The 26,686-nt window shown below is 51.8% G+C and overlaps 1 protein-coding gene across 3 annotated transcripts in view; it reads right to left on the bottom strand.

Annotated features, from left to right (window-relative positions):
• Positions 1–1,363: 1,363 nt before the first annotated feature.
• Positions 1,364–26,686, bottom strand: part of ABL1 (ABL proto-oncogene 1, non-receptor tyrosine kinase) — a 135,499-nt gene continuing 110,176 nt past the window's right edge. For 2 of the 3 annotated variants that reach the window (XM_032418186.1, XM_032418187.1), the window contains exons 4-11: positions 22,016–22,288; positions 14,687–14,771; positions 13,652–13,829; positions 11,697–11,881; positions 9,253–9,405; positions 7,642–7,731; positions 7,140–7,304; positions 1,364–5,049 (exon numbers count right to left, since the gene is read on the bottom strand). In XM_032418186.1, coding sequence (XP_032274077.1) covers positions 3,332–5,049; positions 7,140–7,304; positions 7,642–7,731; positions 9,253–9,405; positions 11,697–11,881; positions 13,652–13,829; positions 14,687–14,771; positions 22,016–22,288 — 2,847 coding nt within the window. In that variant the 3' untranslated portion in view covers positions 1,364–3,331. The other variant, XM_032418188.1, reaches the window with a different exon arrangement.

Here is a 26,686-nt window from a genome sequence, read left to right as displayed (position 1 = left end):
TGGTTCAGGACCTCGAGGGCAGGCCTCGCAAGGATCGGAACACCGGCTGTGCGCAGCCCTGTGCATTCTCCTGGGGCTAGATCCCAGCGCACTAAGTTCTCAAGGGGTTCTGTGGCCTAACAAAGTTAAGAACCGCTGTTCCAGAACGGCCAGACCCAAGGCAGTTTCTGAAGCTCAGGTGGCACACACAAGATTCTTATTTGAGAGAAGACCCGTATTTCCCATGGGCACAGGTGCCATGGTGACTGGCATGTGACGCCACGCTCGAGCCGTGACTGTAACCTCACTGCTGGGTGTCAAGAAAATGGGGTAACGTGCTCTGCCAGGGGCCGCCGTGAAGACTCCGGGGCTGGCGCACGTCTGGCACGGAGGGAGCGGCCATCGGTGGTGGCTGTCTCTGTAGTCACTCTGTGTCTTCTTTCCGACTCCAGAGTTGTCCCTTGAGGAGACGCCCCCGACCCGGGAAATCCGGTGTCCAGCTACGGTTCAGCCACGGACAGAGTGTGGCCCGGGCCTCCGTTCCTGCCTCCGTGAAACAGCGGAGGAGGTCTTGTAGCTCCTGGGCGTGAGCGCGCTCCGTGGTCCCAGCAGCCCCCGCCTCACGAGGGCCCACGTCCTCACCTCCGCCGCGGAGCTCCCGCCGAACCGTGCTCCTCACCACGCTCTGGTGAGCAGATCTGTCTTCTGACAAGTCTGCGGCTTAATAAGTATCATTATCAGAGAGCACTACTTACTTCTCTGATTTCCACTTTCTGAGCTGTCAGCTGGCGCTAAATGGAGGCCCAAATAGGGAAACAGCCGCACGTGCCCCCTTTGGTCCCCTTGGTGGGAGGCTGGGAGAGGCCACAGCCCGTCGGGTGGCATTTCCATCACCCTAAGGCCAGCACCCCTGCCCCCGCCCCTCCCCCTGTACACAGAGAAGACACGGGGCGTGTGGACCACCGTGAGCGAGGGGCGCTTCGGGGGCTGGGGGGGAGGGGAGCTGGGGCAGGTTCGCAGAGAAAAGCACACCTGTGGGGGGACGAACGCTTCCAGGCCAGCGGAGTCCAGGACACCTCTTCCCCATTTCAATGATGCTGTGACAGGCTGACAGCGAGCACAGCCCTGGGGCTCATCTTCCTTTCCCACCCCAGTGGGACATGGCCCCTCCTGCTGGCAAAATCAGTGTCAAGGGCACAAGCAGGGCCTGAGGCCAGGACTTGGAGACTGCTCTCGGAAGGCCGAAGAAGATGCAGGATTTGCGTTGCAATCCCGCCACGGAGCCTCCAGTCCTCCTTCAGGGAAACAGGGACCCCCACCACCACATGCCCCCCACAGCTCTGAACAACAGGGGAAAAGTACAGACCAGAGCAACCTGCCCGAGTTCTAATGTTGTAAACATTTATTTAAAAAATACTACGGAGAGATGTGGATTCAAAAAACACAGAGTCATATACAGAAACAAAATGTACTGGACCAAAAAAAAAAAAAAGACACCATAGGCATTTGAGAAGGGAGAATAGTGGAAAACTATTTACATGTCATTTATAAAAGAGCAAGTCTATAAAAGAGTGTAATACCAAGGTATAAATGCAAAATATAGTGGCACATCATGTGAACAAAGAGACCAGGACCTCATGGAAACGCAGTTGAGAAGCTGGGTGGGGTCTGTTTTGCTCTGTCTGCAAGGCCTCTGGCGGTGTTCGAGCACCTCCCTCAGTCTGTGTAACACAGCAGTCTGGGGGGAGGGTGGGCAAAGAGGTGATGCGCCGTGAGGACAGCGTAAACCATCTCTACCAGAGAAATAAAATACAAGTTTAGGTGAGGAGCATAAAAATGGGGCCCATGTGCGCTCACGGCACGAGAAGGCATGGGGGTGGAAGGTGGTTGCTCCTGGGCCTGGCACGAGGCGCAGGCATGTGCCTGCCCACTCTTCAGTAGCTGCTCTAGGTCAAGCTCAAGACGGTCCGGCCTCTGCCCCACAAGCCTGGTCCAGGGCCGCCTGGGGAGAGCAGACAAAGGCCTGCTCTTTGAGACACGTTCTGGGGCTTCATTTGTTTGTGGTCTTCTTCATCTCTGATAACCCCAACAGAAACAGGGGACTAAGTGTTGCTCGTGGTGATTCAACAGGACGTTTGCCCCTTAGGGCACAGCCAGCACTGGCTGGGGCTTTGGCTCCACAGTCCCTTTCCTCCCGTGTGCTGGTGGCCGATGGCAGGTCCTGCTGTACCAGAGGTGGCTGGGCTGAGGGCAGGGCCACGGAATGCTTCAAGAACTCCAGAAAACCGAGGACTGGCTTGTCACACAGGAAAGAGCTCTGCATGAATCTACTCTGTCTCAGAGGAGTACAAGGGAGGAGAAAGAGATCAGTCAGAAATCAAGAGCAAGTGCCTTTTCTGGGCACCTGGAAATCTCAAAGGAAGGTGACCTGGGCCCGAAGCAGACCTGCCTAGGCCTAGCCCCAGGCCACCTGGGCACCAGCTGTTCATCCAGCTAGCCATCCCTCCTGCCTCCCCTGCCCCGGTACGCCAGGCTGAGACCCTGCCACCCTTAGGACTCAAGCTTTCCATCCAGGATGAGCAGTGCCTGTCACAAGACAGCAAGGAACCGAGAGAACGGATGACAAGGACAGTCTCCCACACCACGGGCCTCTTCAGCTTCCCCACCTGTCCCAGGACCCAAAGGCCGGTTGGTCTTAGCACCCTGTTTTATCCCCCAAATCAAGAGCTGTCCGTCACACGAGCAAATGTGAGGGCACCAGCCCCCCGGCAGCAACAGAGGGCAGAGTGACCAGCTGGCAGCCCCTTCCAGGATGGAGTTCTGGAAATGTGTCTTCAGTGCAGGAAGCACAAGAAGAGGAGTGCACAGGCCCCCTCCCTGGGGTAAGTGGAGGGGACAGTTCCTCGGCCTTGGTGAAAAGGCTCCTGTTCAGGGCACTCGTTCTTGAGGGAAGTAGGGAGAAGGCAGAGCCAGAGGAGGGCCTCTGGAAAGAAAAGCGAAAAAAAAATGCTCATCCGCTTTCCCACCTGGCCCGCAGAGCTCGGTCCTGAAGCACTACGTGGGTAAGAGGCTGGTGGGCCAACGGAAGTCCACAGAGCAGGAACTCCACAGACAGAACTCGGAACAGAGGCGGCTCAGGGAGCCCGGGCTGGGGAAGGGGAAAGTGCAGGAGCACAGCCGGAGCAAAACATAGGTAGTAGGGCTGTGTTCCACCGTGACCCTCAGCTCCGTCCGGCGCAGTGCTCCCGGGCCAACGTCCCAACCCACTGGTCTCGTGTCAGCCGCCGTGGCAGGCGTGGGGAAGCCCTCACGCACGGCAGGGGGCTCCGGCTGGCCTGACGCCTGGCCTCTGCTACCTCTGTACGATGTCACTGATCTCCTTCACGGAGCTGAGGAGTTTGCTGAAGTCCTGAGTGGCCGCTGGGCCACTCCCTGCTGTCGCCGGGCAGATCTGAAGCTCCCGGAGATTATTCTCCAGTTTGTTGATGGCCTCGCGGAAGGCGAACTTGTTCCTCATCTGCTGGATGGAATCCACATAGCTCACACAGAACGTGTAGAGGTTCTTGCCGGCTTCTAGCACGGCGCTATGGCTGGCCATCTGCTCGGAGTTCTTGGAGATGGCCAGGCACAGAGCCTCCGTGCCATCCAGGACCACGCCCTTGGTGATGGTGCCACTGGTGATCCGCTCCGGAGGCTGGCGGGTTTTCCGAAGAGACACACGGGTCGATATGAGAGGGATGAAGGCAGTGGAGGCTGGCTGGTCCCCAGCCAGGGCGGAGGATGCCGATGGCAAGGTGGAGGGGGAGGGAGCTGGGCTGGTTGGGGTCCCCGCCGGCTTGCTGGACGACTGTGGCTTTGGCATGGACGGGAGCACGGGCTTTTTGACGCCCTCTCCCAGCGGACCGGGCTTGATGGTGTCACTGTTCACAGCATCCACAACCACGGCCATGGCTTTGGCTTTCCCGCCAGTGCTGGCCTCCCCAGCTGCTTCCTGGCTCAGGCTCTGAGAGGGCTTCCCGGCCTTCCCACCGGAGGCTGGTGGCGGGGGCGGCGGGACAGGTTTGAGCTTGGACAGTTTCCCCTTGTCTCTCCCTGGGGACTCAGAGGAGGGCTTGTGCCTTCTCGCTCTGGGCTCCTCGGTGGGGGCCTTGCCGGTCCCTCCGGACGCGCCTGGCCCTGCTCTGCTGGCGGGCGGCACCGGCTCAGCTGTGGCAGGTGTCCCCAAGGCACCCGACTTCCCGGCCTCGTCCTTGTGGGGGAGGCCAGAGGAAGGAGCCCCCGCGACCTGCCTGCGGAGGAGTTTCGGAGTCAGACTGGGAGGGCTGGAGCCGGGGCTGGACTCCCCCGCGTCTCGGAAGACCTCGTCCGCTGCATCCTCGGTCTTTTTCACCAGCCTGGGTGGGGGAGTCACCGTGCCTCTGGTCACCTGATCGGACCTGTTCTCACTTGCCCGCTTCCGAGGCAGAGCTGGCTTCTCGCTTTTGTGCCCTCCAAACGTGGACGAGTCGAACTGCCTCCCCGTGGACTGCAGGTCCCGAGGCAGGGTGACAGACCTCCACTCTGTGTCCCTGGCCCCGTGAGGCACGCAGGAGGCAGAGCAGGACCTCAGGAAGCGCTTGCCGGAGCTGCTGCCGCTCTCCTCCTCACCGGCTGCCAGGCGGCTGCTGGTCAGTGTACTGGACTTTTTCCACAGGTGGGGAGACCGGAAGCCTGCACCCCCTGACTCCCGGAAGGCTCCATTGGGGACGCCAGCTCCGCTGCTGGGCTTTGGGGACTTGGCTGGCTCGGCTGCGTCCGAGGGTGTGAGGGCTGGCGCCCCGTTGCTGGTTTCTCGGCCCTCTTCCTCACTGGCCGCCTTGCGCTCGGGCTGGCCGTCCATCTCCCGGAAGGAGCTGCTGCGTTTCGGGGGGGTTGGGGCTGTTTTCTTCTTCTTCTTGATCAAGGCACTGAACAAATTGGTCTTTTTGTCTTTGGGGAGAAGGCGCTCATCTTCATTTAGGGCGCCGTCCTGGGGACCTCGTTCTTTCCGAGGGAGCAGTGGAGACACAGGAGGCTCGTGGTCCAGAGGATCTGAAACATAGTGGGAAGAGTTTTCACAACTCCAGACTGGAGGCTCCTTTGTGGGGGGACCCTGGGGCTGGCCCCCTGTTCTCTACAGAGGAGCAGCCAAGGGTCTGGGCGCTGGTAGGCCTGCTTGTGAGCACCGGCTCTGCCACTCCCCAGCCTTGGCCTGGGCGAGGGACGCCTCTGCGTGCATCCTCCGTTCTCGCATCTATGAAACGGAGGGGAACAAAACACACCCGTAGTGTTGTTGTGTGAACATAATGCAGTGAGCGTAAAGCATTTGTCCCAGCTATCAGCACATAATTTCTCACTAACTATTGTCACCACTGTTAATATTATTAGGAAAAGCGCAGGTCTCTTTTCTGTGAAGACACCAGCACAGAAAGCCAGGCCCCCCATCCCTGCCCTGGGGCTCCCTTTACAGCGCAGAGCCCCCCAATACCACTACCTAGCATGCAAAAACCACGACAGGGCTGAGCAAAGGGTCAGGCCCCATGCCTCTCGGACCTGCCAACCCATGTTCTTAGGAGGTGGGGTTTGAAGGGAAGGGGCCGCGCACCACAGTGACAATGGGCTGTTACACTTGGCAAACAAGAAGTAGTGACCTTTACAAATTTTTAAATGGGCATTCCTTATATATGAATAGTAACTCCTAAGAAATCTTTCTGCTGTTGCCAAGCTCCCGGCTAGGGAATGACAGACTTCTCCCTGAGAGGGCAGCTGTGAGGAGAGCGGCTTTCTGTCAGCACCCAGAGCAGCACAGAGGACGTCCACAACCGGAGCAGAGCTGCAAGGGGGCACCTGTCAGAACACCAGAAGGCACGCAGGACACCTGACTCAGAGGAAGCCGAGGACCTCCAAAACTTTAATCCAGCGGAAGAAGTTGAAGAACGTGAAATCCTAATGAATTATGCACAGCTCTATTTCAGTGCTGAACAGCTAATTGACACTCTCGGCTCACCATGAGATTACATATCAAAATACCCCTCAGATGAATACTGACGGGCATAAATGAACATGATTGCTTATCACTGGGCTTTTAATAAGCCTCAAGTTCCCACAGCGGCCTCTCCGCATCCCTACTGCTCAACCACCTGAAATCATGACAGCTAACAGAAGGACAAAGGTCCAAGCTGCTGGACAGTCTATATGCCACGGACTCCAAAGTGGGTGAGCAAGACGATCCAGGGGGGTGTGGAAAGAAAGCATTATAATAATGTGGATTTTTTAACGTAAACGTTTACGTCTAAGTGCACGTTTTTGGTGTATTTTATAATACACATGTCTGTGTTAGTATGTATATATACTCAGGCTGCACATGTGATTTTTTTTTAAACTAATATGGGTGCACAACAAAAAAAATTTGGGACTCCTGCCATGGCTAAACATCTCATTTTTCTGGCTTTGTCCTGCCCCTTCCCACTCATCTGTGGTCCATCAGAGCATCCCCCAGGAGCCTCTACAAACCCAGATTCCCGGGGTTTTGCTGGGAGAGTAGCAACTGCTACATCAGAGCAGCCGAACTCAAAGGAGAGCAGGGCACAGGGGAGACAGGAGGTCAGTGTCTGCGGGCAGGATTCCTCCTGATGCCTTGAGACCCCCGTGCACCATCGCACCTCCCCCGCGCGTCTAGGAACAGTGGCCGACAGTCTTTTCTGAGACCACGCGTGGACACCAGCTCTGTGCCGCGGGTGTCTCTTGGCTCCGTCAGTTCCAGTGAGCTTTTCGTATCAGTGCTTTCACAACAAGCTGCTCATCGTTCGGTTCAATATTTATTATTGTTCTATCTGCCCTGCAAGAGCAACCACAAATGCTGTGAATAATACATGAAAAGTCGAGTCTGTTCTCAGTCGGTTTCATAAGCACCTGTGCCTACCTGACCAAACTAACCGCTGAAGCCAATGGTTCCTAATGATTCCCAGAAGGAGGGGCAGGATGCTGTGCAGAGAGGAGAACCTTCCTCTTTTCAAAGCTGGATCACTAACGAGGAATCTGCCTGCCCTTCTGTGCAGGTTCCCTCGCTGCTTCCCATCTGCCTGCACTGGCCCTGAGGATGTGGACTCCTCTGGGTGTCTGGTGGGGCTGGGGGGACATACCGGTCTCTCCCGGGCCCTTGGAGTGGGGCGTCTCAAGCACATCAGTGGGGTCTTTGTGCTCCGCAGCTTTCCTGGACGTTCTTGTCTTGGTGGGCAGCTCTGGGGCCTGCAGCAAAGTACTTGCAACCCCTCGCACACCTTTTTTCCCCAGTTCCTTTTCCACTTCTACGAAAACAAAACCAAAAATCAGTGGCCATCAGTAATGGTGTCAGTTTGGCATGCTGGTGTTTTTTGTTTTTTTCTCCTCAGGTAAGAGTGGGCATCCACGCAAAGTTCCAGAGAAGAGATACAGATGCTGAGAAGACCGCGCTCAGTACTTTTCAGAGTTGGGCATGGCTGTGAGACAGCTCCATGCTCAACACTTCTGCCCAGTTCTCTGGTCTCAGAGAACTTTGCTGGTCTGGGCTTTTCTAGCAGGAAGTGAACTAAAGGGCCTGGCTGTCCCTTCCATCGTAACCTCTCACCCCACTGCTGCAGGCACCCCCAGGAATGGGCACTTTACCATCTGATATGCTGGATTCCTGGAACATTGTCTCAAAGGCTTGGTGGATTTCAGCAAAGGAGGGCCGGTCAGAGGGATTCCACTGCCAACCTGGATGGACGAAACCCAGTCAGACCATGCACAAGGCCCTGCTAACAAGCTGGGGGCTAGCAATTCTCAAGGAAAGTCTGGTAATGAAAGAAGCACCCCCGGGGTGCCTGGGTGGCTCGCTCAGTCAGTTAAGCATCTGCCTTCGGCTCAGGTCATAATCTCAGGGTCTTGGGATCAAGCCCTGTGTCGGGCTCCCTGCTCAGCAGGGAGCCTGCTTCTCTCTCTCTCTCTACCGCATTCCCCACTCGTGCTCTCTCAAATAAAATCTTAAAAAAAAAAAAAAAAGCATCCCAATCCTGCTAACCATCTTTTGCTGTGACAAGCTAAAGTGACAAATGTCACTGTGTCCTATTACAGACATTAAGAATTCAAAAAGACTTTAGATATTGGCAGGAATATGGATTGTAAAACCCCAGAGAGACGTGACAGCAAGAACTACATTTATAAATCTTTTCCCCAGCCCCACTCTAGCAAGTGCAGAGAATCACTAAGTCAAATAAATGGCTTGCCTTCTATTTTACCCTTACTTCTGGGTTATCAAAGTCTGAAATCCTCATCAGTAAAGAAATGTTAATTAAAATAAGATTAACATGAGGATTTATTTTTTTAAGTAGGCTCCATGCCCAGTGTGGAGTCCAATGCGAGACTTGAACTCACAACACTGACATCAAGACCTGAGCTGAGATCAAGAGCTGGATGCTTAACCAACTGAGTCACCCAAGTGCCCCAAGATTAACATGAGGATTAAGGACTGATGAAGCCCCATGTTGGCGAGAGCACAGAGTTACTCTCCTACACTTCTGGAGGGAGTATAAATTGGTACACCTTTCCTGGAAAACAATTTGGTAAAATCAAAATTTAAAATGCAAATAGCCCTTTGAATCAACGGTTCAACTTTTAGAAATCCCAGCATAATGCACGGAGGTATACGTAAAAGGGTGTTCATCCTTGTTTTGTTTATAATGGCAAAAGCCAAACAAATGTGCAAAACCACCAAATGTCCACCAAAATGGGACTGGATGAATGAATAAATCATTTAATGGGAAGTTAAACAGCTATACAAAAATAAGGGAGTGGGGAGAGGGAGAGACGTCTTTGAAATATGGACACAAAAGATACATACGCCCATGTGCAAAAAAAAAAAAGTTGAGGGAATGATTTTATATATATAAATATATATATAATAAAACCAACTAGATAAACATCACCCGGAGTATTTACCTACAACAGCAGAATATTTGGAGGTAGGGCCCAGGAATTTGTATTTATTATTAAGAAATCCAAGTTTGATACCCATCAATCCCATTTTTGCAAAAAACCGCCTCACATATAAACACTATGTATAAACAACGTGCAGAGAAACAAGTCTGAGTCAGTATGCACCTATCTGCTACACTGGCTGATTCTGAAGAATGTGAATAAAGGAAGGGGAGGACTACTTCACTCTGGGAATACACTCCTGGACAGTAATTTCTCACAGCGCCCACAAAGAATTTTTAGAACTGGCTGGGGGAGGCTCACATGCGCGCATCAGTTCGTAAACCTTCTCCGGGCAGCCTTCAGGGCGCTCCATGCGGTAGTCCTTCTCTAGCAGCTCATACACCTGGGACAGGTCAATTCCTGGGTAAGGCGACATGCCATAGGTGGCAATTTCCCAAAGCAATACTCCAAAAGCTACAAAAAAAGGGAAGAGAAAGCTGGTTCAAGATGTATGAAATTTAACTATCGTTCATTTAAAATTGGTTACCTATGCAATGGACATTAGAAGTTACACCCTCAGAAGCAAGCCAGGCACATTTTACCAGGCTTAATGACCAAGAGCCCAGGACAGGATGAGACGGTAACACCCTGCCCCTTCCAAAACGTGCTAGAGGGGAGAAGAAACTGGGTTGATCGGCCCCTCCAGTGTCTCTGAGGTCATGTGACCACCTTGCTGGGATTTATGGTAGAGGGCACCTAGGGCTGGAAGTCGGGAGGCCACTGCTACTCCTAGCTCTGAGACCAACTAGCTCAGTGTCTAAGACAAGCCACCTCTTTCTGGTGTACAGTATCATCTCCAAGGCCCCTTCCGACGCCAAACATTTCATAAAAATCATATAAAATCGGGGTGCCTGGGTGGCTCAGTCGGTTAAACATACGACTCTTGATTTCAGCTCAGGTCATGATCTCAGGGTCATGAGATCGAGCCCCGTATGGGGCGCCATGCTCCATGTGGAGTATGCTTGAGATTCTCTCCCCCTGCCCCTTCCCCCACTCACGTGCATGCTCTCGCTCTCAAAATAAATAAAATCTTTAAATAAATATTTGAAAGTTTTGAAAGCCCAGATTATAGCCTTGAAATTCCAGATCTCATTAAAGGGACCAGGACTTCTTGGAGAAATGGGTGATTCAGGTCTAGGGCAGGGAATGAACGTGGAATATCTTTATCGCTCCAGACAGCACAGATGCTATTAAAGACTACAAGGGTCTTGTCAAAACCAGGAGCAATCTGAAGTTCCCATTGGCCAAACAAGAGACAATTGGAGTACCAATAAGGAAAAGAACTACAGTGGATTAAAATATATTCAAACATGTCATATATATATATTATATATATATATATATTATATATATATATCTCATAATAGTGTCACAAAAGAAACCCCAAAAATCTACTTGGTCATCACTGGAGGGTATTAAAAAACTGACTCGTTTGTGTGAACGCTGGTAGACAACAGCGAGGAAGCTAACAACGATGCTGTCCTTCCCAAATGAACTGTATACTGACCCCCCCCCTTAACCAAACAGTAGATGAAGGTTTCCTCTTACAGAAGTACTAAACTAACGAGTGAATGAGAGTGACAGAATGAGAGAAGCACCACTGGGTAACCCCTCATGAGTGGATCTAGGCACTGGGTATCAGGAGCTGCTAAAATCACACGATATGTTGATGAAATAGCACACCACGGCGCATGACGTCGTCCTGCTGAAAGAAGTCAAACCCGAGGATGACCCAGCGGTCCAGACCCACCTGCCCACTTACTAGGAGGGACAGAGGAACACACTAAACCACAGCGCGGGGATGCAGTGTGGGAGACATGGAAGGACAGGTGAGAGGGTTTCTTCAACAGACAGACAGCAAGGGCAGTGAAAAGATGGAGCGGAGCTAAGGGACCAGACTGAGGGCGCATCGACCGCCCACCTGGTGTGAACAGTGCCCGGATCTCAATTCAAACAGACCATAAAAGTAGGATTTTTACGACTCAGTTGGAAATGTGAACACTGTATCATGATATTCAGAAATTACTGTCAATTTGAGGAGGAAGGGCAATGTGGTTACAAGAGTAAAAAAGCCATCTTTAAGAGACTCATACTGAAATATTTGTGGACAAAATCATATGCTATCGGGATCTGCTTCAAAACAGTCAGGGTCGGGGGAGGGGGCGGGACAGAGGGTGCAGGAGCACCACGAGCTGATGGCCGGGCAAGGTGGGTGATGCGTGCGTGGGGCTCATGATGCAACTCCGCCTTCTTCAGTGTATGCTTACTACCTGCCACGATAAGAAGTTCTTTAACAAAAGGTAAAAATACTGGCCCATGAAGCTTCCAAGGGCAATATCCAATTTAAAGCCCAAACCAAACTACACAGCATTCCCTGCTCAGAAGACCCTGGGTGCCTGCAGGGCTGGCTAACTGTCCCCGCAAACCCAAGCAGCACGCTTCGGATGAAGATGGTAAGTTGCGGCGGGGGGGGGGAGGTAATCTGAATTATTCTGGAAGAAAATGCTGGCTTTTACTTCATTTTGGAGAGAAAACAGGAGTAAAGACTGTAAAGTGGGAAAGAAAAAAAATAAGAAAGGATTAAGCGATAAAGAAAAATAAAGGAAGGACTGAGAAAGAGGCAGTGAAAAGGCAAGGAGAGTGAGGAAAACAGAAGGAGCCCACCCTGGCAGCGAGGGCCGACCGGGAGCAGCAGCAGTCCTTACCCCAGACGTCGGACTTGATGGAGAACTTGTTGTAGGCCAGGCTTTCTGGCGCCGTCCACTTGATCGGGAACTTGGCCCCGGCATGGGCTGTGTAGGTATCCCCTGTCATTAACCTGCTCAGGCCGAAATCAGCCACCTTCACCAAGTGGTTCTCCCCTACCAGGCAGTTTCGGGCAGCAAGATCTCTGGGAAAAGCAAGCGTTCACCCATGAGTTGTGGCCAGCTTTCCCGGCCTCACAAATCCACCACCAGCGAGTGAAGGCGCACTCCCGACAACTGGGTCCAGTGGCCTGGGGGACGTGTGTGAAACCCCAGCGGGAGCAGCGCTCATCCCTCAGCATCTGCCTGAGCGCCCACCGAGGTGAGAGGCAGCAGAGGGCAAGTTCATGACCCTGGGCCTCCGTTACCCTCATCCCTATGATGAAGCCGAGAGCGGCAGCGCCTACTTCTTAGGGCTGTGGTGAGCGGTCATGAGCTAATACGTAAAGTGTTTCCGCTGACGCCTGCACACCTCCGGTCCCCTAAGGGTCTGCCCGGTTAGGACAGCTCTACGCCAGGCGGGGGGGAACAAAGGCACCAGCCAGTCCTCAACTTCCATCAGAGGGAGTCTCCATTTGGCCTACCCAGACTTGATAAAGGACAAAACAAAATAAAGCCCACAGCATTTTCCCCCCAAATTGTGTCTCGCACTCTCCTATTTCCTTCTGATGCTTATCCGAATGTATCCTACAAATTCTCTCCGGTATAATCAGCTTCTTCTTGCCTCCTGATTGTCCCAGGGAGGTGGGAGTCTCATCTCTGGTTCATGGATGTTAACCATGAAATCCCAAGGCAAAATGGAACCAAGGAATGAGAAGAGGCGGCACCTTCAGGCGATGGCTGCCTAAGATAGCCTGATCATCAGCAATCAGACAGAAATTAAATGCGGAAGACTTGTGCGTAACAGGATTTTGGTAAAGCATTTTAAGTTCGTGAACTGAAGAGGGAACGGATCTAGCCATGCAAAGCAAACCAGAAGTCAAGAAATCTCAGTTTGCAGCCTCAGAGGGTTCACCTTCTTGAGTGACAGGAGCACTGAATCAGGCTCTCACGCAGCACAGGAAATCTGTCTTACAAGAAACGGACAGCCCTTCACACATGCTACTCTTATTCCTCACTATGAAATCTCATGTACGGGCTTCATACTTGAGTTAACTGGGTAGGAAAGTTCATAGCGGTGGTGTGGAGAACATCTTGTATAAAAGTCACCGGCAAAGCCCATCAGGCCCTGTCCTGCTTAGGCCATCACTTTGCTAGGAAGCCATTTCCACCAGCAAGGAATGCGAACACCAACATAATTGTGGCACGCTTGAAGGTCAAAACACTCCAGGCTTCAAAACAGCAAAGCTGCTTAATTTAGAACTACATATACACAGTTCTAACCATCGCGGAAACATCCCTGAACCAGAGGACAGCGAATTAAGTGGAGAATGAAATGATAATAAAGAGAAAGGAGGGAGAAAACACGCAACGCAAAAAACAAAGCCCGTGCGCCAGCTGTGACCGCGAGCCCGTGTAGAAGCCACGCCAGCCTCCCCTGGGGAGGAGGTCATTACTGCTGAGTGCCCGCCTCGCACTCTGCTTCCCAGGGAGCGCTGATTATCAGGAAGGAGGCCTTTGATGAACTTCACTTAGTATTCCACGTAGTCCAGAACGGTGCTGAGGGGAAGTATTTCTTACCACAGGGATCCAGTGCTCGGCGGGCCCAGGGCCTAGGCCTGCTGAGTTTGGTCCTGGATGCATGCCTGAAGCCGGCGAGGTCAGGAACCCAGCATCTGCCTTTGGTCCAAGGCCCACCATGTTGCCAGCACTAAAGCGAGTGGCTGAGCCCTAAGACCTTGTAGGCTGGAGATTTTTGTAAAAGGCTGCCGGCCCCGCGCTCACTCCGTGGCTCTTCTGCTTCGCCAGGCTCCTACCTGTGGATGAAGTTCTTCTTCTCGAGGTACTCCATGGCCGACGAGATCTGAGTGGCCATGTACAGCAGCACCACAGCGTTCACCTCCTGCCGGTTGCACTCTCTCAGGTAATCCAACAGGTTCCCATAGGTCATGAACTCAGTGATTATATAGAACGGGGGCTCCCGGGTACAGACCCCTGCCAACAAGACAGACATCGCGGGCTTCCGTGTGCTGTTCTGCTCCCGAGTGCACCAATCCCGGCCAGAAAAGACAGCACGACAGTAAAGGGCTCCTGAAACGGGTTCTGTCTCTGCCCCTAAGTCTGGGGTCCAACCTCTACCACAGTTCCAAGCACCCGGGGCTTGTGATCATGTTCCTGGGGGAGGGATGTGGCCATGCTCTTCTCTTCCTCTCGGGCACTTGAACCCCAATGAAGAGGCTGCCACCGAGTTCAGAGGCAAAGGTCGGGCACACACGGAACAGCCTACAGCACTGTCCGTTCACCCCCAAAACGGGGAGGTCTGCCTACAGAGTAACTGCAGTGAAGGGACTCTGGAAAATTCTTGTCTCAGAAGCCATTTGAGATTTGCCTTTGACTGCTTTTAGGTATCGATTTAAAATAAGAACGTCCTCCCCCCCGCCTTAAAAAAAAAAACGGGGGCGCCTGGGTGGCTCAGTCAGTTAAGTATCTATCTGACTCTAGGTTTCGGCTCAGGTCACTATCTCAGGGTCCTGAGATTGAGCCCCTCATTGGGCTCCATGCTGGGTGTGGAATCTGCTTAAGATTCTCTCTCCCTCTCCCTCTGCCCCTCGCCTTAAAAAAAGAAAGAAAAAAGAAAAAAATAAAGTAATAACATATTCTCTCCCTCACACACACACACACACCATCCCACATCGGCTTCCTTTTTATCATGGGCTGAGTGTTGGCAGAGGACAGATGTCCACATCAGAAATCTTCATGCAGCAAGCCGTTCATCTCTTCCTTCACAGCACCTGTACCACCCCGAGAGGGTTTAATGAAAAGGCCCTCTCTTCAGAACTTTGCACACTCACCGAGTAACTGTACTAGATTGGGGTGCTTGATCTCTTTCATTACTGCAGCTTCTTTCAAGAACTCCTCCACCTCCATGGTGTCCTCCTGTGGAAAAAAAGGGGGTGAAGTTGTTTCAGCAAGGACAGTGTTTAAGTGGGAAGGTACAGCTTGAATGGTTAATACAAACTGGAGCTTCGACCGACAACCACCCTGGCCCACCAGTGCCGACCCGCACATTGCACCGGACAGATTCCCTGCAGCCGATCGTCACCCCGACAGCACAGAGAATTTTCCCCTTTGATGCTGAACTTGTGAATTCTCACCCAGGGCAATAAATAGATGTTGGGAACTTGCTTCTAGGGGCTGCTATGTAGAGGATATTTCTATTTCCCTAAGGAATAGCTGGTTTCCAAGGAGTCCTAAAACACTGAACATTAAAAAAAAAAAATCACCTGAAGAATCAGAAACATACCCAATTAATGGAAGAGACCCTGATGACACAAAAAGATACTATCCTACCAAAGAAGAACCACACCTCAAAATATGATAGAGAATGCTGAACTGCAGAGGATTCTGAAAACGTGGCGTCGTGGGGGTCTTAAGGAAGCAATCACCACTACCTACACCAGGTAGATTTCCTCAGGTTCTAAAATAATCCTCTGTAGCAGCCCCCCTAACGAAGGACTCACGAGGTCACGTTTTAGCAAGTTCACTGTATCTAAATACCACGAAGAGACAAAGATATTAGCACATGCCCAGAGCAAACCTGATGCTATTTCCACACTTCCTCAGGTGCTGTGGGTCGAGGCTCCTGTAGTGCTGTGCTGGAGTGCTGTGCACCTCGCCCCGCACATGGCGGCTGGCCCTATTACGCAGGAGGCTTCTGTGGCTTGCGTCAGGTAAACCTCTTTTGACTTAAAGAACGGACCGTCCTCTGACTGATCACCGCAACAAGCAGCAGGTGGGGGGAGTGGCCCGGTCTGCTGTGAGCGCCTGCTTACAAAGGCCAGCGGGAGAAGCAGGACGCCTCCCTCTGAGTTTCAGCATGGAGTCTAAGTTTGTCTGGACAGAAAGACTGCATGGCGGACGGGGAGTGATCTGGAAAACTAGAGACTCGCCCGAGAGGAAAGCTTTAGCAACTTTTTAAAAAAATATATTTATTTGAGAGAGAGAGCAAGAGAGAGAGAGCGTGCGCGTGCACACACACACGTGTGCACACGCAGGGAGGGGCAGATGGAGAGGGAAACCCGAGCAGACTCCCTGCTGAGTGCGGGGCCCACGTGGGGCTCGATCCCACGACCGATCATGACCTGAGCTGAAGGCAGACGCTTAACCGACTGAGCCACCCAGGCGCCCCAACCTTATTTTCAATGTGGCACCTTAGAAATCATACCTGCCTCTCCGGGAGACGATGAGCTCACGTGTCCTTACTGCGGCATCACCGTGGCCGCGCCATTCCTGCCCCCGGAGGTGGGGAACGCTTCCAGAGGACAGGTCATCCTCTCCCTAGCGTGTGCCTGCTGTGGTCAGTCATGTTTACAAGCGGAGCACGACCGCTGAGGACACGTGTCAGCCCATTACCACTTAGCCCTGGGCTCTGTGAGGCGGAGACTCAAACAATTTACTGCTCTTTAGCAACGGTCAGCTGCCCTAATGTCAATTAAACATTGCTGGTAGTCACCGCGTCAAGCTGTACAGGGGACGAGAACTCATTCCTGCCTCCGCCCCAGTGGCTGTTCAATTCTTCGGAGTCCTCTCTGCTCCTTAACGCGCTCAGCAGACCGTGCCGTTTGTGCGTGGAGCGCTCTGATCCGCCGGGTGACACGCTAATGTCAAGGCTGGAGAGCACACGCCTGCTGGAGTCGGCGAGTCGCTGCTGCTCACGTAAGGACCAGGGGCTTCAGGAACCTTGCCTGGCCAGCAACATGTTCAAAACGCAGCTCTCAAATAAAGCTTTCTAAACAAGTGGAGTTTTCCTTTATAAAAGTGCCACATAATAAACCACCCACAGTGAAATCATTTCAGAAAGATCATGTGCTCTTACAGCTACAGACTCTTTTCTAAAAGAACCATGTCTGGATCTTGAGAGGCGTGGACACACAGAAGGAACAACAGGGCTTTCAAAGGCACCCCTCTCCTCTTTTTGTCTGTCTTGCTCTCCCCTCACTCATACACACGCACATACACGTGTGGACAGTATAAATAATTCCCTGTTTTTTTTCTTTCAGGACCATCAGCGTGAACTTGTCTCCCCCTGGTGGAATCAGGCCTGGTTCAATTTGCAATGGAAACCACTAGCAGCATCAGACTTTTGTAGCTGCATTAAACCGGAAACACCCCCGATGCTCTCCTGTTCTATTCCTTGACTTTTATTTAAAAACTTTCCATCATCTTTTTTTGAAAGGTCTTCCATTTATGGAGTAAAATAAAATGAACTCCGATCAATGAGGGTGAAGGCAACACTGAGTGAAGGCTGAGTTTCGGCCCTGTCTGTTGGGAGGGTGGTGGGTCAGCCGGGCTCTCCTCACGGGGACTGACCAGCCTGGCCCAGATGCACACGAAGGCCTGGCCAGTATAAGGGCTGGTTCAGAGGATGGCTCTGAGTTACACAGACCAAGCCCTGCCACTGCGTGGCCATGCCAAGTTACTCACATGCCAGATAAGCGAGGTTTCTCTGAACCCAAACGGGGAGAAGAGCTGCATCTGCCTCGCGGGCAGGACTCCACCAGCGGGACCTGCTTTTACTATACTGAAAACAGGTGATCTCTATGCCCGGGAAGCAGGCTAAACACAGCGCTAGTATGAGAGACAGTTAACACTGCTTTCGGTCGTTCTCACAGAGACACATTCTCCGGCCCCAGGATCTCATGGGTGCTTTCTACCCAGCCTCACCCTTTCTGCTCACTGGCCTCCCCCCCGAGCGTAGGCGGGCTACGGCGTTAACACAGAACAGCGTTCGTGTAAATGGCTCAGCGTCCCACTGGTGCTGCACAGCGCCGAGTGCCCTTCATGCCTCCCTGAGTCTCAGCAGGGACCATGGCCCCGGAGCAGGGTCCACAGAGAGCTCAGTTTCCACATCTGTCCCTGGTTCTCAACCAAATGTGCGCTGAGCAAGGCTGCCACCACGGTGAAGTGCCAGCCCGCAGCCTGCAGAGACGGGGCCGCAGAGATGGGGCAGAGCTCCAGAGCCAGGCCGAGGAAGGGGGTTCCCCAACCAGATGCACGAGAAACCACCTCACACAGAACCCCCCGAGCCCTGGTCCTCAAACTCGCAGGTGTATCTAGCTCACAGGCAGAGCAGAAGCCACTGCAAGAGCGAGCAACACGGCAACAGTGGGCTCCGAGGGCTGCCTCTCTCCCTGGGCACAGCCCCTCGGGGAGTCAGAAAGCTGGAGCACGCGACGGTCCAGTGCCGCCATGGAGCCCTTCCTTCTCTGCTCGTACAACAAAAACCAAACCCAAGCAGACCGTGTTGGCAAGGACAGGGGCATCAAGGCACTTTGCCAGCACTGCTGGTCGAGTACAAATTGGTACACGCTCCTCGATCTAGTGTACTCTGGGGAGCTGACCACCAGGACAGTCTCCACACGTCCAACAAGAATCCCTATGGCACAGTCTGTAATAACTGTGCGGGAAAGTGCGGGAAAAAACACAAATGCCCGCTGAAGGCTGGTGTATGTTAAAATACATCCATGCAGAAACAAGACCACCTTACGTCCACTGACGAGGAACGACTGCCAGATACACGGGCGCCAGGGGGCACAGAGCAGTGTCTAGAGCACGCTGCCGTACGGTTCAGAAAGATACCCACAAGCGGACTATTTCTGGAAAGTCACAAAAGTCAAGGGTAGAAGATACTATGTGCATACGTTACCTATTTGAAAAATGAACTGAGTACAATTTTAAGTCTTAACATTTTTCAACAATGTTATTTTCCACCATTTCAATGGTAAATCTGTCAGTAGCTTACGAGTCAATCCTAATGCCACTGGATCAACAGTAGTCTTTCCCAAATTCCAGGACTTACAGAACCGTTTCATGGGGAAAAAAACGGACTTATAAACAAACTTTTGGAATATGGCTCATTTGAAACATGGGGCTTTCTTGTACTGGACAGCTGGTTCTCTTAGGCACATCCCACCTGTCACATTGATAATACACAGGTAGAGGTAAGCCTACGACCTGCTGAATTATGTCAGAACTCAAACTAGTAGTTTGAGCAGTGGGCCTTTGCTTTAATTCTAGTTTCCCACCCATAGAGGTCAGCCTAGTGCACTCCTGTTTCCCCATCTCTTCTGGTCTCAGGCCCCAAAGGTACAGGACCCAATGCCTGGTGGATCAATATGGAGCCCGGGCTAAAGCAGGGGGGGCCACCTGTGCCGCCTCAAGAGGGGCCAGCAACACAGAACAGGTGTGTGTGGGGGGAGCAGATGGAGACTCAGGTGCCCAGCTGGGTCCTAGAGAGAAAGGGAGATCCAGCTGCAGGCTGAGGGGAAGTGAATGTGGGCGGGGAAGGGGATTTCTAAGACTTGTAACTGTGGTTTGTGTATTTTTCGTGGTGTGTGAGGAATAAGAACCGGGGTGACAATTAAGGAAAGAAGAAAGGAGCTGGGCTTTGAGGCAGGCTGCCTGGGCTGGAACCCTGGCTCTGCGGCTCACTGGCTCACGCCGGGCCAGCTACCCCGCCTCCCTCCACTGCAGTTTCCTCAAGCCTGCGACGGTGGTGGTGCTGGGCCGACAGGAGGACCCTTCCCTCAGGGTGGCTGAAAGGATTAAATGAGAGGCTATTGATGGAGCACTCAGACCCTGCCGGGCACATAGCAAGAGCTCAATAAACATTAGCCATCACTGTCATTTAGAACCCAACTTCTCCAGTGGAGACAAATGCCCAAAATAGTGACACTAATCTTATTTGACAAGTGGGAAACCTATTGTAGACATGTGCTTTGTGCAGGGGAGGCGGAAGAAGCGGTAATTTATCCAGCAGTTGCTTAGTACCATAATTTGGGTTGACCTATATCTCTAGAATATGATGCATTCCCTTCTCCCTAATTAGCTATCAGCAGGGGTGACGACTCCCAGAAATCCATGCAACTAGATTCTGTATTTTTTTTTTTTTTACCAACCGTGGGACCATAAAGTTAATAAAGCTCTTGGGGAAAACCATTAAAAGTATAATAAAAATACATCATTAATAATACATCATTAGAGAAATATATTCTAAAAGGCACAAAACTTCCAGATAATTCTGCTTCACTGGTGTGAGAACGCCACCACCGACAGACCTCCAGGAGGGTCCCTCCTCTGGAATGCCCACCTTCAGTTGCTCAGGAAACACCACCACACCATCGGCGGCTGGGCTGTGTTTTCCCCACATTTCAAGTTGGGCAAACTCTCCCTCTTTCTAAAGTTTTCAAACAAGCCTTTCCTGGATGGAAACCTAGTTTATTTTGTGCTTCTGTTATTCCTTGTTTCATTTTTGCAAATACTGGCAAATGTGTGGGTATTGCCTGGGCCTTTAACAGTTTCTCAAGCTGGTCAAGACCGAGAGCCGGGCCCGCTCTTCGCTCCTGTGCCAAGCTGAGACACTGCAGCATGAGCACATGCCTCTCCCTGGTCTCGCCTGGTCTGGGGGAGGCGGGGCAATGGCTGTTTCGTTTTTTCTAGGGCTCGCCAACGTAGCCATCTTTGTGAAGCTCCAATCCAATCATCTGTGCATCAAACCCTTCAACGCGCCCCACCGCCTCCAGGATAGCGTCCCAGCTCCTTAGCCGGTTCAAACCCTCTGTGACTTAGCGTAGGCTCTTCACCCTCCACCTCTGTCCAGGCCTCTGCTCCCCTGGCCAACTCCTGTTCCTCCCCCACGGCACCAACTTGTGGTTCCCTTCATGCTTTCTCCCCAAGTGGAGCTCACCAGTACCCCATGCCCCATTCCCATGCGGTGTCAGAGCTCCCCGCTCCTGCCTCTGATCTGGCACCTATCACACCACACTGTGGTTACCATCATATTGCCTATTCCTCCTCCTAGCTACACTGTTCTACTACCTAGACTAGCCTGAAGTGAATTAGTCTATTTTCACAATCCCAGGGTTAAGGCCAGGGTCTGGTGAACAGAAGCAAGGAACTCAATAAATGCTTATTGTGTTTTTAAAAAATCATGTCTGGAAAGTATCCAGAAGTCCCCAAGGTGACCTCAAACCACGTCACCTCCCACCCCCAACCCACAAGATCAGCCCCAAGGACTGATCTAAGGGAGACACAACCAAGGAAAGCCACTCTTGGTTTCTAGAACTAAAGAACGCCATCTTTTCTCTGAAGCGGCACTTTACATCAGCCAGAACCCATAATTCCCACTTTACTGTGTCTCTGAGTAAAGGCAGAAAGGAAGTAACAGAGTCCCTAAAAAGCAAGTGATCTGACTTCACGGGTCTCCAAGCGTGCGCCCCACGGACTCCAGAGAAGCGCATGCACACACCTGGGTCCCTTCCTTGCAGTCGTGGATGTTTCCATTCTATGGCTACAGGGGGGCCTCCCCTCTCAGTCTCTGTGCACGTGTCAGTGTAATCGGTTCCTTTTCTTTTTTTTTTAAGCAAGTGAAAATAGCGCAGGTCAACACTAGAGGACGCTCTGGCCACAGGTAAAAGCTCAGATCACTTTCGTGAAGGCAGAGAGGGCTTGCAAGTGAAACCCTTGCTTGGCGTCCTAAAGATTTCAAAGGACTTCAAATCCACCGGAAAAGTACAAACCCCACGCTTGAGTGGAGAGGGCGAAAGTCCTAGTTAACAAGAATGACCCGATGGTACCTGAGTTCGTAGGAAGCCCTGATGCTTCCTTCATGCCTTTCCACACCTCCATTTCCAGAGGTCTGCACTCACACTACACAGAATTGGAACCTACTAGGAACACCCAATGCACTTGCCTTTCAAGTCTGCCAACAAAAATCCACAGAAGAGTCAAATGCTTTTTGGTTAAATCCCCTTCTTTAAAAACTTAGTTTTTTTTCCTCCTTCTCTTAACTCTCAACAGGAAGTGATCCAAATGCCACACAGACAGAACGGAAACCCACGGCTTTAAGAGAATCTTGCCATATAATGAAAACACGTCTCCAAATGACTCATCTTTTTACACCAAAAAACCACAGCACTTCTCGGCTCTCGCTGTATGCAGAGGCACACGGAGTCGGGGTGAGGGACTGAACCCGTTCGAAGAAAGGGACCACAGAGGCCCAAAGAGGCACTTCCTGGGCACGTTACCCCCTCGGACCTGAGCGCAGGGGCAGCAACCCAGGAAGCAGCGCCACCCCACACCGGCAATGGCAGCGTGAGCGGCGGCGGCAGGCCCGGGCCTACCTTCAAGGTCTTCACGGCCACCGTCAGGCTGTATTTCTTCCACACGCCTTCGTACACCTCCCCGTACTGGCCTCCGCCCAGCTTGTGCTTCATGGTGATGTCCGTGCGCTCCATCTCCCACTTGTCGTAGTTGGGGGACACGCCGTAGACGGTGGGCTTGTTGCGCTTGGGGGCCGGGTAATGGAGAGTGGTGATGAGGCCGTCCGCCACAGTCGAGTGATGATGAACCAACTCAGCCAAAGTGTTGAAGCGGCTCTCTGAGGAGACGTAGAGCTGAGGGAAACAGACAGCCTTCAGCCCACAGAGCGCACACAAACCCATACAACTCCAACAAACCAGCTCTGCTGAGCCTAAGTCAGTGCAGAGCAAAACCTCAGATAAATGGCTCTCCACACAGGATGGAGTGTGCAGAAAATCACTGTGTTGTATTTCTCTACACATGCTGTAATTTACTTGCTGAAGCAGAAAGATACAAAATGCCTCAGGGCCTTTGCATCTGCTGGTCCCTCTGCCTGAAATCCTCCAGCCACCTAATCACCACATGCTTGGTTCTCTCTTACCAACCTGAGCCCGGCGTAAATGTCACGGTCACGGCAGTCACCTGACCTGATCATCACCCAGCACTAGTCATACCACCTCTCTTACTTCTCTGCATTGTACTTACCCTCCTTATTTGCTTATTTACGGTCAACATCTCCTAGAATGTCAGTTTCATGAGAGTAGAGCCCTAAGCTGTCTGTTTTATCCTGTATCCCCAATGTGGAGAATAAGAAATACACAGCACATAATAGATACTCAATAAGCAGTTACTAATTAAATTAACGAAGAAAAGAACTTGGTACCTGTTTGCTGATTGGAAAAGAAAGTAATTTTTTAAAAATAATTGTGCTTATTACCTAAAACCTCTAATTATTATTTATAATTATCCAGAACTACACGGTAATCAGAGATGGAAATCACTAAACAAAACATAATTCTTCTCATTCTTACACCCTCAATTTGGGCTAGGTAGCATCAGAGGCCCAGACTTGCCGACCCCAGCTGGATGCCCCCGTCAGCGCGCTCCAGGAGTGGAGTGCGGGGGGTGGGGGACTGGAGGGCTGCACAAAGGCCGCGCAGCCTCCTCTACCGTGGGGAAGTAAGGAGAGGGGCTTTCAGACACCAGCGCACGCGAGCCTCTCTGAGATCTACAGTTGCCGCGAACCTATGCGCAGAGCCCATCCACGTGTCATTCTCGTTGGATGCCCCAGGAAAGGAAGAAGGGAAAGGAGCAAGCTGACAGGCTGACAGAAAGCAAGCGTGGATGGGGACAGCTATCTTTTTTCCTTCTTTTTTGGTTCATTTCAGTGAGGTGGTGAGGGAATGCTTCCTTTGCAAGAAACAATTCCACATTAAAATCCACACAGGACATCTGGGCTCCAGGCAGACAGTAGGTAACCGAACCTACTAGCTCATGAAGGGCAGCCAGCGATTGTGGAAGGTGGGGAAGACATTAAAAACCACGGCTTGCCCTGACTACTGAGACAAAGGAGGGGTATGTGTTTGGAACAGCGGCGACGCATGGGGCAGGAGGGAGAAAACGGAACAGTTTGAGTTCTACTACAGCTGCAGCTACAGTATCTCTATTACTTAAAAACAGAAAAAGGAAGAAAAGGCCTGAAACACACAGCAGAGTTGGTTATGGAAGGCTCCATCACTTCCTGTATGTTGGTAATACTAGATAATTACAATAATTTAAAAGAAGAAAACATTAACAAATACATGAGTTGATCCCACTTATAACCCTCAAGAAGGTAAACAGAGTTCTTTCTTTCTTTTTGAGTTTTTTGCTTGGGGAGATAATGTAAACAGATTTTTAAAACTCAGGCAAGGCAACGGCAAACTTTGACTTAGAGGTATGTAATTTACAATCTTTTTTTTTTAAGATTATTTATTATTTATTTGAGAGAGAGAGAGAGAGCGCACTTGTGTGCACACAAGCAGGGGGAGAGGGAGAAGCAGGACCCTGAGATCATGACCTGAGCCAAAGGCAAACGCTTAACCAACTGAGCCACCCAGGCACCCCTGTAATTTACAATCTTCTGGTTGCAATTCTACTAAAATAAAATTCTGAGCAACCCAAGAATTGTCCAGAAAGACCCCATAGCTCTGGGGGAACTTGTCCCTCTGTTAGATGGTGCCCCACAGTGGCAGGGCCTTTCGAAGTGAGGAGAGGGCCCACTGGGAGGCCCCACTTACACCTCGGAGCACCGAGGAGAACCTTAGTCTAAGTGAACTGCTCTAGGGCCACATGATGAGTCATGCTTACGGCCCAGAGCGAGTGCACCAAGGTGCTGGGGGAAGGTGGGGAGCAGAAGTCAGCACCGCTGAGCCCGCGCTTAGCCCGATGTCCACACACTGACGTACACACACTCTTGTCAGTGGGCATTGCGGACACGAGTGCGGTTCACAGAGAAGACCGAGTGGGACGTGGGGACAGCCCGTACTCCCACCCCTCTCTGGAAGTCTGTCGTCGTCCACTTACTTCACTGCGGGTGCCAAGTGTTCCAAGCCCTCTTCTTTTGGGGCAGCTCAGCTGCTGGTGTTTTCGCTACCATGGAGTGTAGAGAAGAGAGAAGAGCCTCTCCAAGAAGGCATTCCCTGGAATGTGAGCATCCCTCCCAGCTCGGACATCACTGGCACAGTGCGGGTGAAAGAGCCCAGCTCACTTGCAGGGCTCCGGGGGCCGGTCACCGGGGAGCAAGGTTCATTACCTACTTCTCCCCGTCAGCTTGAAAGGAGTGCTCTCCAATCCTAGGATCAGAAGGCTAATGGCTCCCCCAAGCCCAAGTTTATGCAGAATTTGTTCTTGGTCTCATCTGATTCCCTCACAGGCTCTCCTGTTAAGAGATTTCAGAGCTGTGGGAGGTTTCACTGAACGCACCTACTTTATCCTTCTCGATAATTAAATCTACAGACCCTGAGACTTAGTTCATCTTTCAACATAAAATTCACATCCCAACACTTATTAAATATTAAAACTACTCTCCGTTCTCAAGGCACCGCACAGCCACCTTCTAACAGTCAAGTCTGCTCGTTTCCTTCTGATTAGTTCTGGGTTTGAGCATTTTGCTAGTGAACTGGGTAATCTGCGTCAGGAATTCCTGGCATGTTCCGAGAAGAAAGTGAAATATGCATTATGAATGGCATGTCATTATGCTATGCACCTGGTTACATAAACACTCTGGGTGCTCAGCCAGGACTGGGCCTCCTCCTGATCATGTAGGAACCCCAAAGATAGGACTTGTCAAACTCACCAGAAACAGCTTTCCTCCTGACAGCCAGACTTACTGGCTTATCAGTGCTCAGACCGGTGCCTTCTTCAGCTGCCTCGGTCCCCAGGGTCCCACGCTCGATGTACTACTGCTGCTTACAGGCTGCGGGGCCAGGAAGCAGCATTACCCTGAGAGTGTCCCACATTCCAGCAGGAGGGCAGGACTTAATGATTAAGCAGCACTTAATAATGCTCGAGGTCTCCTCGACAAGGGCAGGTCAGCCACGTTTCAGCAGGCTTTTCACTGGGACGTCTGCGCCTGCCAAGCCACTGTCAGGGTGGGTGAAGCTTAAATATTCAAGAGGTTATGCAGTTGGCCTATCCTGCCATCTCTGCTAAAGCTTAAGCCCAAATTCCATTCCTGTCACCCTGAACTTGTCACTTCAGCAGACCGTGAAAATAAGTATCACCTGGGAACGTCTTTGAAGAAAAGGAAAGACTCTATCAAGGGCCATAAGGAATTGTGGAACTTGACAGTGGCAGCCCACGAAAGTAAATAAAGTGTAGACACAAATAACCAGAAGAGCTAAATATGATTCAGGCAGCGGGTGGTTGAGAAAAATCAGCCTTTAATTCCACTACGCTGGCAGAAGATTGTGAACTTGGAGAAAGCACTGAGACGACAATCAGATCCCAGGGGATGTGGAGGTTTTCAAGACTATCGAGACTCCCTGGAGCAGCGATGGCTCAGTCTGGTAGGGCCCTTGCAAGAGCCCGGCTCGAAGCTCCCCGAGCCCTGGGCTGACTGACCAGCCACAACGGCTGCTGAAGCTCAGAAACACGACAACAGAGGGAAACCAGGGCCAAGAGGGTGGAGGCAGAAAGCAATCTTTCGGGCCCTTAGAGAAGAATCTTCTAAATTCAGTTGTTTTCTGAAGATTAGCTATTTGAAAATAGGCATTAGAGCTTATGCAACCCCAGCCTGTCCCTCCTACCAACCTTAGATTTTCCCCTTAGAAATCCAAAAAGGATTGCATCAAAGCTCTGCTATGTGAGCTTTTTTCAGTGCCGAGCCACACTGTCTCATGCATTGCTGTAATACCTCCCCCAATACCTCTGATGCTGTTCCACTCATTCCAGGAATATGATCCCACCCAACACAGCCCCCTCAAGCGCAGCTCACAGAGAGGCGCCTCTGCAGATGGCCGGAACTGATAACCCCGTGGGCTGAGATGTCTCCAGGTGCTTGGACAGCTGAAGGGAGAGTCTTTGCCAGGGAGGGAGGGAGGGAGGGAAGAAGGCAGGAGGCCTAGGACACTTGGATGAGTCGCCCAGTGGTGGATACTGCCTGATCAAATGAGCTCCCTGTGCTCCCCTGGCACATACCAGCTTTTGAACAGAGTGGGTGACGTCCTCAT

Source organism: Phoca vitulina, unplaced genomic scaffold, assembly GCF_004348235.1.
Source record: "Phoca vitulina isolate PV1807 unplaced genomic scaffold, GSC_HSeal_1.0 scaffold21, whole genome shotgun sequence".
Classification (NCBI taxonomy): Eukaryota; Metazoa; Chordata; class Mammalia; order Carnivora; family Phocidae; genus Phoca; species Phoca vitulina.
Note: the sequence above shows the minus strand (reverse complement) of the source record. Positions and strands in the feature narration are given on the sequence as shown.